Source organism: Adiantum capillus-veneris, chromosome 16 (assembly GCF_014529385.1).
Source record: "Adiantum capillus-veneris isolate H3 chromosome 16, ASM1452938v2, whole genome shotgun sequence".
NCBI classification, from domain to species: domain Eukaryota; kingdom Viridiplantae; phylum Streptophyta; class Polypodiopsida; order Polypodiales; family Pteridaceae; genus Adiantum; species Adiantum capillus-veneris.
This window is the reverse complement of record NC_140946.1, coordinates 106,304,686-106,319,022: the sequence shown is the minus strand read 5'-3', so window position 1 is coordinate 106,319,022 and position 14,337 is coordinate 106,304,686. Positions and strand designations below refer to the sequence as shown.

Below are 14,337 nucleotides of genomic sequence, written 5' to 3'. Positions count from 1 at the left end.
CTCAAAGCAAGTAGGCTTTCATTAGCGGGTCGCCGCGATGGACGACTGCAACATAGCTCTTTTGTACTAACATAATGTCAATATGCAAGGAAGCGACTTGGGATGGGGCACATAGACTTAATGAGAGTGTCAATATCACCAAAATGAACTCAGAGGGCTACTCATTCTACGACAAAAGCAAATCAACCACTTCCTAGTCAGACAATCAATATGCGTCCAATCTCACCACTCTAGGTCATCACGCCTTTTCGGCATCCAAACAAATCCAAAATGCAACGAAACTTAAGGAGAGGTATCAAACACTTAAGGGCTTAATCCTACCAAGTTCTGTCACCATCTAGGAAGGTACATAAATCACGATCCATCACAAAAAATGTGCAAAAACCTGAAGCAAAAGTACTCGGAAAGGTCCTCCTTAAGCATAGATACACTTATCCATGGTCAAAACATCAAAAAACAACCATTTAACCTCCAAATCAATGCATTTAGCTCACAAACAATGCATTGCAAACCATTGTAGAATTGAAAATAATTACACTTAGATTGTAGAGCAAGAGACAAGCAACACAATGTGCTATTCGGAAACGAATTTTGATTACGAGTCCAGGAGAAAAGAAGATTATAATTTGTAGCAGTAAGAGACTCCCATAGTGAACGTTTCAAATCCTTTTAGCTAATGATAATTCTCTCCTCAAAACTAAGGGTTTTGAGTTTAAAAGTTAAGGGAGTTTTTTCACGCCCATCCAGCTTCTTACAAGGGTGTAGACTCAGAGAAGTAGAGAGGGTATTGTTTAACTACATCACAGTTACAACTCATCAAAGGCTGAATTACGTACATGGCTTTCTTTGAAAAATAGAGTGTTTATAGGGTTTGATGTGCATACGCTTGTATCCACCAAACACTCCCCCCTTTCTATTCATTGCACGTCCGCGTGCAAGCCGTCTCTGAGCGAGTCTACTGCCTTCTTTTGAGCGTTGCAGTGAGATTTCTGAATTTCTTAGCTCTTGCTTCAATCTTGACTTTGGTGGCCATCTCTCTGAAGGGATTATTACTAAGGGTACTTTGGTAGGCTATATGGAGGGCTAGTAGATCTTTTGTCATTGGATTAAATATATGAAAGAGTTCACTTCAAAAAAGCCTGTCATGAAAGCCTCTTTAAAGGTCTGCATGTAATGAGAGGGCAGAAACATGACTCTTGCATATAATCCCATGATGACATTCCTGCTTGGTATTTATGTCTCCACTCCAGCAAATGCCTCGCGTTCCTTCGACAAAGATTTGCCAGGGATGCTCTACTACTTCGATATCACTGAAATCTGTAATGCATGTGATGAGCATCTTGGCAATCTTTACAAGCGTCTGATAGGAGAGATTTGGGATCTCCTTCATCATGTTTGTTACACCTTTTAGAGTTTGAACCATGTATTTTTCGGATGGTGGGTTGTTATTGAGAGGCTTTGTGATTACCAGGTAGTTTTGCACTGTCGATCTTTTGCTTTGCCAAATATAAAAACTATCCCAGGATCGCCGTCTGTTGATGAGACAGTAAGTAGGGTCGATGCTGAGATGTTGGGGAGCATTCCTGTAATAGGTTTCATCGGTTGGTCGCTGATCAAACCATTTTTTTCCCAGAGGGGTTGATTATCTATGATTGTTTGAATCTGAAGTGCCATAACAGGAATCTCCCTGTAGTCACGTCTGCTGTTTGGTACAAGTTTGGGGAGCATCTTTTGCTGCCATAATTTAACCTCTTGCCGCATCAGTGGGGCAGGATGATCATCTCGTGCCCGGGATTCTTTTAATACCTCATCTGGATTGATCATGAGGAGGGTAGCCGATTCCAACACCTTCAGTTCATACTACATATAATCTTTGTGCGAAGGGTCCCTTACTTATGAGATCCAACGTTGAATTTTGTTCGTTGCCGACTCCGAAGTGGATGTTGTGGCTAGATCTGCAGATTCCTACGTTCCTTTTCCCGTGCTTATAGTGGTCACCTATGTTTGATGAGCTTTAAACATGGGCTATCTGAATCCTCCTCCTTGCTCAAATTCCCCTTGGGCCTGCTGATACTTTGTTTCATTTGCTCTGAGAGTTGCTAAATCCCCTCTTGCCTCAGCCAATTTCCTTTTTAATTCTTCGATTTCCTCATTCTTGGCTTGTTGTAGGGCCCTATGTCCTGCCGTCAAGATCTGTTTGTCATATTTCTCTTGATTCAGGGCTTCTTTCAATTCTTTGATTTCTTGGCTCAAGGAGGTAGATCTTGCAGTCATTGTTGAGGAGGAGGGGGTCTCTTTTATGGCTAGTAGCTGAGTTAGAGATCTGCTAACAATCGCATACGAGCCTTGTAGCTTCTCATTTTGTTCTCTTTCTTTGCTTAGCTCCTCCTCCAGACGTTGCTGCTCGACCTGCAATGTGGAGTTTGCCTTGTTAAATTGTTGCACTTCCTTGTAATAGTAGGCTGCATTCTCCTGTTCTCTTTGCAACTCCGATTGTGCCAGGAGTTGTGCCTTCTCTAGTGCCTCTATTTTTTGGTTTAGCTGCAAGGACTCTGCTTCCATTTTAGATGCTTCATTCTTGGTATCTTCTAACTCCAGCTCTTGTAGATTATAAAGAGCCCTTTGACATTGTAGCTTGATCTGCTCTAAGTGAGCATCAATGTCGAAGGATTTAACTATCTCCGCTCCTTCCTCCATGGCCGCTTGGCCCTGATCCGATTGTTCAACCGCCTTAGTTTTCTTTTCTCTTTGTTTAGAATCTTCTAGAGCAGCAGAGGTTGTGGCGGGCTTTGTTTATGTGGACTCTGTTTCTTGATTTGTTTTGTGTTCCGTCTACTTTTCCTTCGCTGCTTGTTCTGAAAAGCCATCAATTTTTTCCTTCCCTTTTTTCGAAGTCTCTGGAGGTGCCTCATCATCCTTGGAAGAACCAAGGTCTTGACCTTGCTGGTCCTGTGTGTCTTGTTGTTCCTCCCCTTGAGAGTGACTTTCCTCTTTTTTGCTTTGATTGGATTCATCAGATGATTTGAGATCATCAACGCGTGGCTTATTTGATTATTCTTTTTGCCTTTGCTCCATCTTTTGCTTGAGCTCATTATGAATTCACTACCGCATGGCGCTAGCAATCTCCCGTTTTTCTTCAGCTTCTTGCCTCTTTTGTTGGTCGATCCTTTTTAAAGCCGCTATTTGCCTGCGTAGCAGTGGAATATTTTTGGCGTCATCCTCTTCTTTCTCATCATCCACTTTTGTTCCTTGGGTTTGTTTTTTGTCTTGCTTCTTTTGGCGAAGCCTTTCCCTCAATGGATTCTTCCATTTTCCTCCTGACATGAGTAATGGGGATAGCCTCTACCACGTGCACAACCTTTTTCTCAACTGGGTATATGCAAGTGTGTATGGGCTATCCTGCTCCTCCTCCAAAGACCGGTAATTCAAAGGAGTGTCTCTTGGTTGGGACCCTTCTTCCTGGCTACTCCGAGCATTTGACTCGGTCTTCTTTAATGGTACGCTTTGCTTCGTCTATTTGACTTCTGGTTTTGGCCTTGTGGAAGGTCCTACCACTGGTCTTACTACTCTTTTGGATCTGTGGATGAGATCTATCTATGCTTCGGCTGGCAGTAGATCATCGATCATTCCCAGTGCTTGATAGGTAATACATGTCAGCATTGGTCCCCCGTTTATGTAAGATTTACTTCTTTGACTCCCTTTACGGTTTGCTTCTACAATACTATCAAGAAGATAGTTGCCAAAATCACAATTGACCACCCTGCATTGAAAATAGGTTTTAGCCATTGATCAAAATTGTTGAAAAGTGTAAACTTGACCATAGAATGAAAAATAAACATAACTTTGTCAAAACTACTCCAAATTTGACCAAATTTCACTAGTGCATCTAGGATTACTATACGCACAAGGATGTAATGTAACATATGAATTTTGGCAAAAAGGAACATGGATTGCGATCCATGTTGGGAATAATTTTGAAATTCTAACTTTGGAAAGTTATTCATTGGCATATGGGGATGCTACTAAGTAATTTTCTCTGGATTTAGGATTGGAGGTACATGAATCGCGATCCATGTTGGGCAAAAATTTGGAAATCTGATGATACCATTTGGTAGGGTTCATCTAGATGATGTCTTGGTCCAAATGTTTTTGGGATTTGGATCAATGGTTTGACACTTGTGCTCAATCTGGAAACTTTTAGCAAACTTAGAGTTTTTTGGCATTTTGAAGTGGATTTTGGGATTCAAATGGCTTGAAACTCCATGGCTTGGCTTTCTTGAACATACTAAATCAAATGGCATGGTTTTTACTTATATTGGGCAAAAAGGTACATGGATTGTGATTCATGTTGGACATGATTTTGATACAGTTCTTGAGCACATTTGTTCCTATAGGTTTTCCTAGTACACTGGTGGAATATTTTCAACTTTAGACATTTTTTCCTTAGTTTGCCCCATTTTCCAATTTATGGCCATGTTTTTTGCGTTTTGGCCATATCTGTTTCTGGCAACCATTTTTGGACTCATGTTTTGCCTGAGATCTATCATTTTTATTTCTGATGATTTAGGTATGTAGTTCATAGCTTTGCCTGGCTCCCGGGAAAATTCCACCAGACATTGAATCCATTTCAAAAGACAGATTGAATCCTACAATTTTCACCATTTTGCAAGTAAACCTTTGCTTATTTTTTATTCTACCACCATCCTTAGGTTACATTTGCTTGTTGATAGGCTCTGAGGAGAGTGTGAAGTCTCCCAATTAACTTTAGCAGTAATTTGAAAACTTTTCAGGACTCTGTCTTTAGCCTTTCTTTATAGGTCTTGGTTGCATCCCAGTATTTGACCTCTCATGAGTTATTCTCTAGGATACCACCTTTTTTTCCGGTGAAAATGACCAAAAGACCATTTGCAGACTGAAAGTAGCAATCGAAGAGGATTTGATGATCTTAAGAGCACTTTTTTTAATCATTTTGCAACACGAGTACTATTTGTACATTGTCCAGCTAGTGAGCCACTTTTACCTTGATTTTGGCAAAAAGGAACATGGATCGCGATCCATGTTGGGATGCATTTTGAAAAACCAATCATAGGAGTTTGTTCCTGGCCCTCTATGGTTGCTCCTGTAGAAATTTCTATGATTTTAGGGTTTGGGAAACATGGATCGCGATCCATGTTCCACCACTTTTTTTTTGTTTTTTTACCCTGCCTGATCCTATCAGCTAATTGGGGTCTACTGGTGAAATCTTTTTGGTTTTTGATGGGTTTGGGATTCCCCATTGGCCCTGTTAGTTTGCCAATTTTGTGACTTTGTATTTCTTTGATCTGTTGTTTTGGCATTGTTGATGCAGTATGGGACATACACATATGCTCTTGCAAGGTTAATGATCATACTTGTCAAATCTGGTGTAGTAAGATCCACCGAGGTGGTCGTAGCAGACAGAAACAACTCCAAAAACTCTATGCTTATGTGGCTCTCTCTCTCTCTCTCTCTCTCTCTCTCTCTCTCTCTCTCTCTCTCTCTCTCTCTCTCTCTCTCTCTCTCTTTTTCTGAATGCAAATGAGCTTATGTTGCCCCATTTGACTGTATGTTCCTAGTCTACGTCCGGAAATGCCCCATTTATTCTTATCTCCATTGATCATATCTTGTTGTTCATATCACGTGCGGTTTGAATTGTTCATCATTCTGAAACTCGGTTTACAAATGGTGTTTGATCTACAGTTTTGATTCTTCAGAAGTTGTCTCAAAATTCTTCTTGTGTCAAATCTTTCCATATTTGCCATGTTCAAAGTCTTTGCTTTGAAGTTTTGGTGTTTGCTTTCAAAATTCAATTTTGACTTGCTTGGCTCAACTTATCAACTTTTTATTGATTATTTGCCATTTTTTGCTTTATTGTAAACGAAAATTATTTACAATGATTATTAGGTGGTCAAAAATTCACCAAAATTAGTGTTGCCTCCCTTATATACATATTCTTATTCTGGTACTAGATGGTGATGATATGGCTTATGATTATGCCAACTAAGAGCCTGTAAGGCTTTGAAAAACTTATTTTTCAATAAAAAAGAAAAGAAAGGAAAAGAAAATAAGTAAGATGATAATAATAATATATACAAATGATAATACTGCCGCATTTTCTCCCCTTCCTAGAGTGAGATGTCCCCGACGAACATGTGTCAGAGTGCATGGGAACAAAGAGTGTGTCTATGCATAGCCGTATAGTGTGGCTCTATGATGCTGATGAAGGATATGCATGGGGAAACTAAATGCTCTGCAAGAGAGAGGTGCTGAATAATATGTTCAGTAGCTGTTGGTGGCGAGGTTGCCTAGACGCTGCATGGTTCGAACAATAGTAATTGGAGAAGACGTGATTTGTGTTTGATTGTGACCTGCAAAAGTTTTGATGTTGATGGTTGTGTTGCTTTTTGGCTTTGTTTTGGTCGCCACTAAAATTGCTTGGGTTTGGATTCTCTAGAAGAGGGATCATGTGAGCGAGTTTGTTTTGGTTGCCATACCCACTTGACATTGTTTGGTTGTTAAAGGTAGTGGTCCATTGGCTTAGGTCGTGTGACAACAACTGTAGGCAATTTGTGGAGGTTTGATTTCTGTGTAGGCAATGTTGGTTGACTTGTATTGGTTTATCATTTTGGTATCCAAAATTGCTTGGGAGTGGTTTTCATGATGGATTTTTTAACCCATATTTTCTTGACCACAATTGTGGAATATCACTGAGTTGGTGCATGTGGAAATGGTAGAGGTTCCCATACATGGTATGTTTGTACGAATGGCGTGGCGAAGGATTGGCCCTCGTGGTCGAGGAGTAAGGTATTGTCCTACCAGTTTGGTGTGGCATGATAAGTGCGCATCCTCAGCACTCCTAGAATAACTGCTTCATTAAGATGTTGATCGTCGACCACATGTAACTGATGCGGATAAACTGTTCCAACAATGGTGATTGGTAAATTTATGTGGCCTAGACTGTCCATAGTGTCTTTGTTTGCTACTTTGAACCCCATAGTCCCCAATCTTTTGATTTTTATGATCTTCTAGCACTCTATTTCTGACCAAACTTAAGGTTCTAATGCCTGACAGCCTGTTCTAAGCAAAGGAAATAGTTTTAGCACGTTTTGTGAAAAAGGTACATGGATTGCGATCCGTGTTGGACAGGCAATTTGAAAGTTCTTTGCACAGTCTTTTTTAGCAAGTGTTTTTATCCCCTTCTCGAAGGTTTTACTGGGTTTGGTCCAGTTTTGAAGCTCTAACCATCACTTCTTCAACTTTCAGAGTTATGGTCTTCAACACCAAAATAAGGTTTTTGACAATTTTTCCCTCGATTCTTTTGGCCCCAAATGATGGTGTAATTTATTTCCTAGCCTACTCGTATAAATTGAAATGAATCTTCAAACATAAATGAACTTAATAGTACAAAAATAACAACAAAGTGTGTGGTGGAATAGCCCTTTCCAAGCATGTAAAAATCAAAGAACGAAACACTATCTTATACTTCACTCATAACTTTCTTTGCTCTTAAGGAATAGCACTGGCTAGTTTCGGACTCCAGTCTCTACCAAGCACTAAACCTATGTTTAACTGCTTCATTGTCTATGTGTAAGCGGAACGGGTATCAAAAGTTTTGAAGGGAGATTTTTCCGTACACTGAGTCACTCACCACCTAAAGATCGATTTCCCGGCCAGCAACACCAATGTTAGCGGGTTGCCACGACGGATGACTGCAGCATAGCTCTTTTGTACTAACATAATGTCAATATGCAAGGAAGCGACTCGGGATGGGGCATGGAGACTTAATGAGAGTGTCGATCTCACCAAAGTGAACTCAGAGGGCTACTCATTCTACGACAAAAGCAAATCAACCACTTCCTAGTCAGACAATCAGTATGCGTCCAATCTCATCGCTCTAGGTCATCATGCCTTTTCGGCATCCAAACGACTCCGGAATGCAATGAAACTTACGGAGAGGTATCACAACACTTAAGGGCTTAATCCTACCAAGTTCTATCACCATTTGGGAAGGTACATAAATCACGATCCATAACAAAAAATGTGCAGAAAACTGAAACAAAAGTACTCGGAAAGGTCCTCCCTAAGCATAGAAACACTTATCCATGGTCAAAACATCGAAAAACAACCATTTTAACTTCCAAATCAATGCATTTAGCTCACAAACAATGCATCACGAACCACATCAGAATTGAAAATGGTTACACTTAGATTGTAGCGCAAGAGACAAGGAACGCGATGTGCTATTCAAAAAAGAACTCTGATTACCAATCCAAGAGAAAAGAAGATTACAATTTGTGGCAATAAGAGGCTCTCACAGTGTATGTTTCAAATCCTTTTAGCTAATGATAATTCTCTCCTCAAAACTAAGGGTTCTGACAGGAGTTTGTCCATCAACATCAATTTTTTCAAAAACTAATTTTCATGTTTAGTGTCATAGATCTATTATGTTATCAACACCATATATTTTTTGTCAAAGATTTGTTTTCTCTTATAAATTTTCATTAATTTTCATGACATAATGTATACATTGTATGGGTTATAGACACTACCACACACACATAAGTGGTTAGACCTCTTGAAAAATATCAGTTTGTGTTCAAGTTCTATTTTGTCCCACTTCTCATGAAGTTACTGGGTTCACCTTAAACTGAAGGTTTGGAAGTCAACTAGAAACTCCATTTATTGGTAGCCTAATAGTAACACCAGGTTATGTTACACCAAAACCGTTGGTTGTGAGAGAACTTCAAACTCACGGTTGACAAGTACACCAAAAAACTCAAGATATCATGAGAGTGATGTATCTAGTTCGGGATTGAGGGGGGGGGGGGGGATTGTTAGGTTTCAAGCCCTAGTAGGTCGTCTACCCGTGGGAACAAGCCTTCTCTCTTCTCTCTTCTCTCTTGCGCTTTCTCGTTCTCTATGTGTTGCATGTCTCCAAGCTCACCATGGCCTGCCTACGCTACCATCCACCATAGTTGGACCTTTCATTGATTAACGCAGACTCTTTGATATTTCTTTTCCCTTTCATGCCCTGTAAATTAATGTTCTCACATTGATATGTCTTGTGATTTAACTTGGACGAAGACTATTCGCATTATATCTCAGTTGATTTTACTATCGCTCCATTTACTATCGATAATGGTATAAGTTCATTTGTATCTCACTTCCATATTCCGATCGTCTTCTTCCTTCCTTCCCGTGCAGTTTAGTGTTGTCTCATTCCGATAACTTCACAAATAACTTCCATATTTACATTGTCTTCTTCCTTTGTTCCGGTGCAGTGTAGTGGTCTCTCATTCCGATAAGTACTTATCACCATTGTACTTCAACTACACTTCTGTTGTCACAATATTGCTCATTGTGGTCTTGTACTACATCTTCATTGTCTTCCAATATTAGATAATATCCGTTTCTACATACATACATAATACATTCCCAGGGCCAACCAAGCAAGACTAGTTACATTATTTATGTATCTGATGATGACGAGAGTGCAAGTCTGTTGTGCATCTGCTGCATGTTATATATCGACTATTTGACCTTGAGGGAGGAAGCGATCGCTGGCGGTTGTGACGTAGATGGGGGAATGCAGCTAGCACCTGACGCACCGACTCTTTATAGCAGTTATAATGGTGGTCTTGCAGGCTCCGAGTATGTAAGCTTGGACGGCGTCCGCCAAACATCATAGTTATGGCGTCCTTCTCTGTGGACTCCTCCCTCGGATACATCAACCCATTGACATGCTTGTATCTTGAGAAGACATTTACTATGCCGCTTAAGCGCGGGATGTTGGGAATCAAATCCCCTTTGTTGACCACGCGGTAGCTTCTTCCCCGAGTCACCACATTCTTATTGAAATCATCTGCAAAGGCGCCATTCACCACTCGGGGCGACCCAAATGTCACACACCATATTTCTGCTGTTGGATATGCCACATATCGGTACCATTGTGCGCATAATGTTGCCAGTGCGCCTCCGAGGCAGATCACACGTTTCACATCGATTGTGCGGGCTCCGAGTCCTTCCGCCACAAGGCGAACGTTCTCATTGGGGCTGCGAAGGAAGAAGATGACACCAAAGAATTGCTTTGAACAAGTGAAACCATACTATGTGCAGAGAATTGAAGAAATCAGGTTTTACTGGCTTTTGACAGACAAGGCGAAAAGGTCTACATTTCAGGCATACTTGAGGTTTTGGTCACAGCTCGAAATGCAAGTTGGAAGCCTTCATGAGCCCTAATGGAGGCCTCAGCTTGGTACACAACTCTTTCAGAGGCATCATGAAGCTCCACAGGAACCAGATCTTTCAAGAGGTCTGTGGTAACATCCCCAAGCAAAGATGTCAGGTCTTTCCAATCAAGAATTTCTGTACCACGGAAGGCGAAGGCAAGCTGCGACCCGCCTAATTCGGCAAGCATCTGGGACCCATTATCGAGCAAGCCCTTGATCAACTGGCTGCGTTTCACATAAGAGAACTCGTTGGCCATGTTCTTGTCCTCATATGCCGCCACTGCCATGTCCAAGAAAGGTTGAATGTCTGCCAAGAGTACCTCGCCATTGCAATTCGAGCCAGCGAAGCTGGTATCAAAATCTGCGAACATCAACATGATGTACAGCCTCAGTATACGGATGGCTCATGTTACACACACACACACACACACACATAGGCAAAATACATGGCGATAGTCTAGTCCTTCCGAGCTAGCTTTAAGTGCACTCTCTCTTGGATGAGCACCAGCTCGCCAGTAGCAGCAACGGATCTCTCTCTCTCTCTCTCTCTCTCTCTCTCTCTCCATCCAAAGCGCACTCCCCACCTCCCCACTCGACTGCTGACGGTTGGGCTTCCTCCAAGCGTTGCGGCACTCTCCCACTCCGGCACCTACTCCTCGTCCTGGTGGCTGGCGGCTCACCACTCGCTTCACTTTCCAACTTCACTTTCCTCTCCTTGAGCCACATGGCAGCCCTGAATCTCCTCTTCATAATAGAGTTATAAAGATGGGAAAATGTTAAAAATCAAATTGATATGCTTCATGTACTTGTCACTCTTTGTTGCTCTCCCTTGTACACATTGGTAAAAATCTCTCTCTCTCTCTCTCTCTCTCTCTCTCTCTCTCTCTCTCTCTCTTATCGAGATCTACTTGAGAGTGCAATGGAGCTCATTGCATTGCCATATCTACTTTTGATTCCCCATTGACATATTAGCAACATAACTCTTTGAAAATGCATACAAAGTGATGTGCTCTATTGAGGGTTGTCCCAATTAAACACAAATCTATCCATGTAGTCCGGAAAACCACTTATACTTGAAAGGACAAGGGAACTAGAACATGCTCATCACCACCCAACCATGCCCTATATAGGCCCTTGGCCTTCTATATATAAGGACCCCCTTGACTGCATGTCCGTCCTGGCCCTTGGCCCTGGCCCATGGTCGTGACTAGTCCTACCATTGTCCTTACATTACTCCCCCCTTGGAGAAGCGTTTTCGTCCGCAAAAACACAAGTGATGGTATCTTCATAAGAACACTAATGTTTTCTACTGTAACATCCCTCATGGATCCAACGGTTCATTTGAGTGGAACCCGGTTCAGTAGGAGGTTCAATGAAACTAAGAGTAACATCTTGACTTTCTACATTGTTGTCCATTTGTAACCATCTGATGGTACGGGTTCCTATCCAAACATAGTGTGTAGACTCCATTTAGAACGCTCATGAGCATGGTAAACGAGTTTATCACAACACATGTGTACCAAAAAAAGTACCTCTTGTCACTTTCCATGAAAGTAACTTGCTGACATAACTCATCAGCCAAGTTAACACTAGAATGGTAACCTAACAGGACATAAAAGTGTCCTTTCAGGGTTTTGGGAAAAATTTCCAAAACCATAGTAGATCCACTCATTTTGAAAACTCCTTTCATGAGCTTATAGCTAGTTCAATAACTACTACATATGGAAAAAATGAGAAACTTGTAATTTTTCTCATCCCTTGGTCACTACAAGCCTCCAAAGTTGATGGACCAGTGCATTTTGCCCAAAATAGCAATTTCTTACGGTTGATTGCATATAAATAAGAGTGGAGATTTTTGTAGGACATGAGATAAAAAGCCCCGTTAACTTCAATGGGTTGGTGACCAAAACATATGGTTGCTTTTACCTCACTAATTTTGTTTTGGGCAAAAAAAATAGGTACAAAAAAGTTGCATTTATGCCATTCTGCGGACCTATCATCAAAGTTTCTATAGTCACGCTCAATACAAATACTATATACATGTTTTCTTACTTCCCTTTGGGCCTTTGGATTCAAAAGGAGCCATGGAGCATGTCAAAAGGATAATGGATCTCTTACAATTGGAACCTTGGGGACAATGATAAAGTGCTAAATACAGCAAACATGAAAAAACTGGGTTTAGCATTATGACCTCTAGAAACCCATAGAAACTACTCAATATCTAGCCAAGTTTGTAGTCTATGATTAGATATGGTCACTACCTACAATATACACACAATTGGCCTAAGAAACTAGCAATATTGAGAAAGTTATACTTGCTACTCTAAAATGTATCGTATTCTTCAGCAATAAAAAAAATCAACCATCATTATATACTATGCTATATAGCATATTTGGTCCCCCAAAACTCAAGGAAGATTATCTTTATGTTATACATTACACTTACACAATCAAAATTGAATTTGGATATCAAGAAAGCCACCAAAAAAATCATAAAAGTGCTAATTTTGGCCAAAAAACTGGATTATGCAATTCTTGTAAATTGGTCATAACTTTCAATTTTAACACTTAGCTCTCCCTACAAGCATCAAAACATGTTGAGAACTATGAAGGCCTAACCTCTAGCCATCTAAACCTCACAAACATGAAGTTTAGAGTGGTATAGTTGCCAAAAATTGAAAAAAAGCCAAAAACAGGACCCGTTTTTTCACACAGTTTAGGTTCAAAAATGTTGTGCAAGAGTAAGGTTAATGGTGAGAACGATAGTAAAAAAAAAATGCTAAGTTTTTTTCAGCTCATAAGGCAACTTTGTGGATATATAGCACCTAGAAATTCATTTTCATACTCTTGAAATAATTCAAGCAAAATGGTCACTTAATAGGACACAAAAGTGTCCAAGGACATAAAAGTGTCCTGTTACCATTCTAGTGTTAAGTCCTTGACTTGTTCCCAATTTTCATCATCAGTAAACAACCCCACCTTAATGAGTGTTCAAGGTTGAGAACCGGAGTTATACATGAAGAGATTACACCTAGTCGCAAACATGCTTTAACTTATAGTAAGAAAACTCTAAGTAGAGCAATAAATGCTTACTAATTGGATCACTTGGTGCTAACGTATGCACTTTGCATATCCTTCAGCACCAGATTACACTTTGTAATTTGCCTATCCCCTTGGATAACTGACAATACTAAAGTGTATTCCCTCACGGTTTACAGACAGTCGTCCCAAATGACTGGTAAATGGGAATCACAATATCGTGTAACATTGTTGAGAAATAACCATCGTGGTTAACTTGAGAAATCCACAAACACCGGAACCGAGCCATGACCTCTGTTGGGGATTAGTAGATCCAAAACTAATCTCATGGAGCTACTGCACATAGAGTGCAAAAATGCTTCGATAAGCAACAACTTGAGGAATATGCATGCCGTTACAAATCAGCCTTTTCTAAACACTAGGGTCCATAACACCTAGTGCGCATGCATTTAGCAAGGAACAGATCTGAACCTGTATATCCATGGTGATCCTTGCCAATACTTATGGCAAATGTGATGCGCCTAGCACACATTAAAAACGAATGTAAATAGTTCTGAAAAAAAAACTAAATACTTTCAGTTGCAATCTTTTGCAAGCCTTGCTGAAACGTCTAAATCACAATAGAAGGTGAAACATTGATCACTTCTAGGTACAGATAATGAAAGTTTTTCATGAACAACTTATAGCCTTGCTATATGTATAAACAACCATCTGTAATGTTGTTGAGCAGTACTTGTAGCTGAACAAGTCATTCTAAGTATCCGAAAATTTTTTGCCACCGAAATTGCTCCTGATACGACGTGTTGAAAATGGTCTAGAAAACAGATGTGACCAGCACCTAGGTACTTTGTCGTGACACATATTTGAAATAGGGGGCGCCAGTGTCAGTCCTAGAGACTCATATTCGCCACATGTGGTATATATCTCAACTAAGGATGTCTGAAAAAGAACATGCTTCAAGTACAAGATGTACTTGTGTGTGGAGGTAACTCTAAACACTCTACGACAAGAGTGAGAGGGACCCTCATTTATTGCTCCACACTGGCTAAAC

The 14,337-nt window shown here is 40.5% G+C and overlaps 1 protein-coding gene across 1 annotated transcript; it reads right to left on the bottom strand.

Moving 5' to 3' along the window:
• Window positions 1-9,482: 9,482 nt before the first annotated feature.
• Window positions 9,483-10,636, bottom strand: LOC147439591 (uncharacterized). Its single transcript, XM_086484044.1, has 2 exons — window positions 10,191-10,636; window positions 9,483-10,071 (listed from the first exon to the last, which is right to left on the bottom strand). The coding sequence occupies exons 1-2, from the start codon at window positions 10,622-10,624 to the stop codon at window positions 9,483-9,485; spliced, it is 1,023 nt and encodes a 340-aa protein (XP_086340170.1). The 5' UTR covers window positions 10,625-10,636.
• Between the last annotated feature and the right edge of the window lie 3,701 nt (window positions 10,637-14,337).

Excerpts from the sequence above, each read along its gene's own strand:
- LOC147439591 (XM_086484044.1), bottom strand. The coding sequence starts at position 10,624 with ATGTTGATGTTCGCAGATTTTGATACCAGCTTCGCTGGCTCGAATTGC. Across the intron at positions 10,072-10,190 it reads ACCTCAAGTATGCCTGAAAT|CCCCAATGAGAACGTTCGCC; the intron begins GTAGACCTTTTC and ends CTTCCTTCGCAG.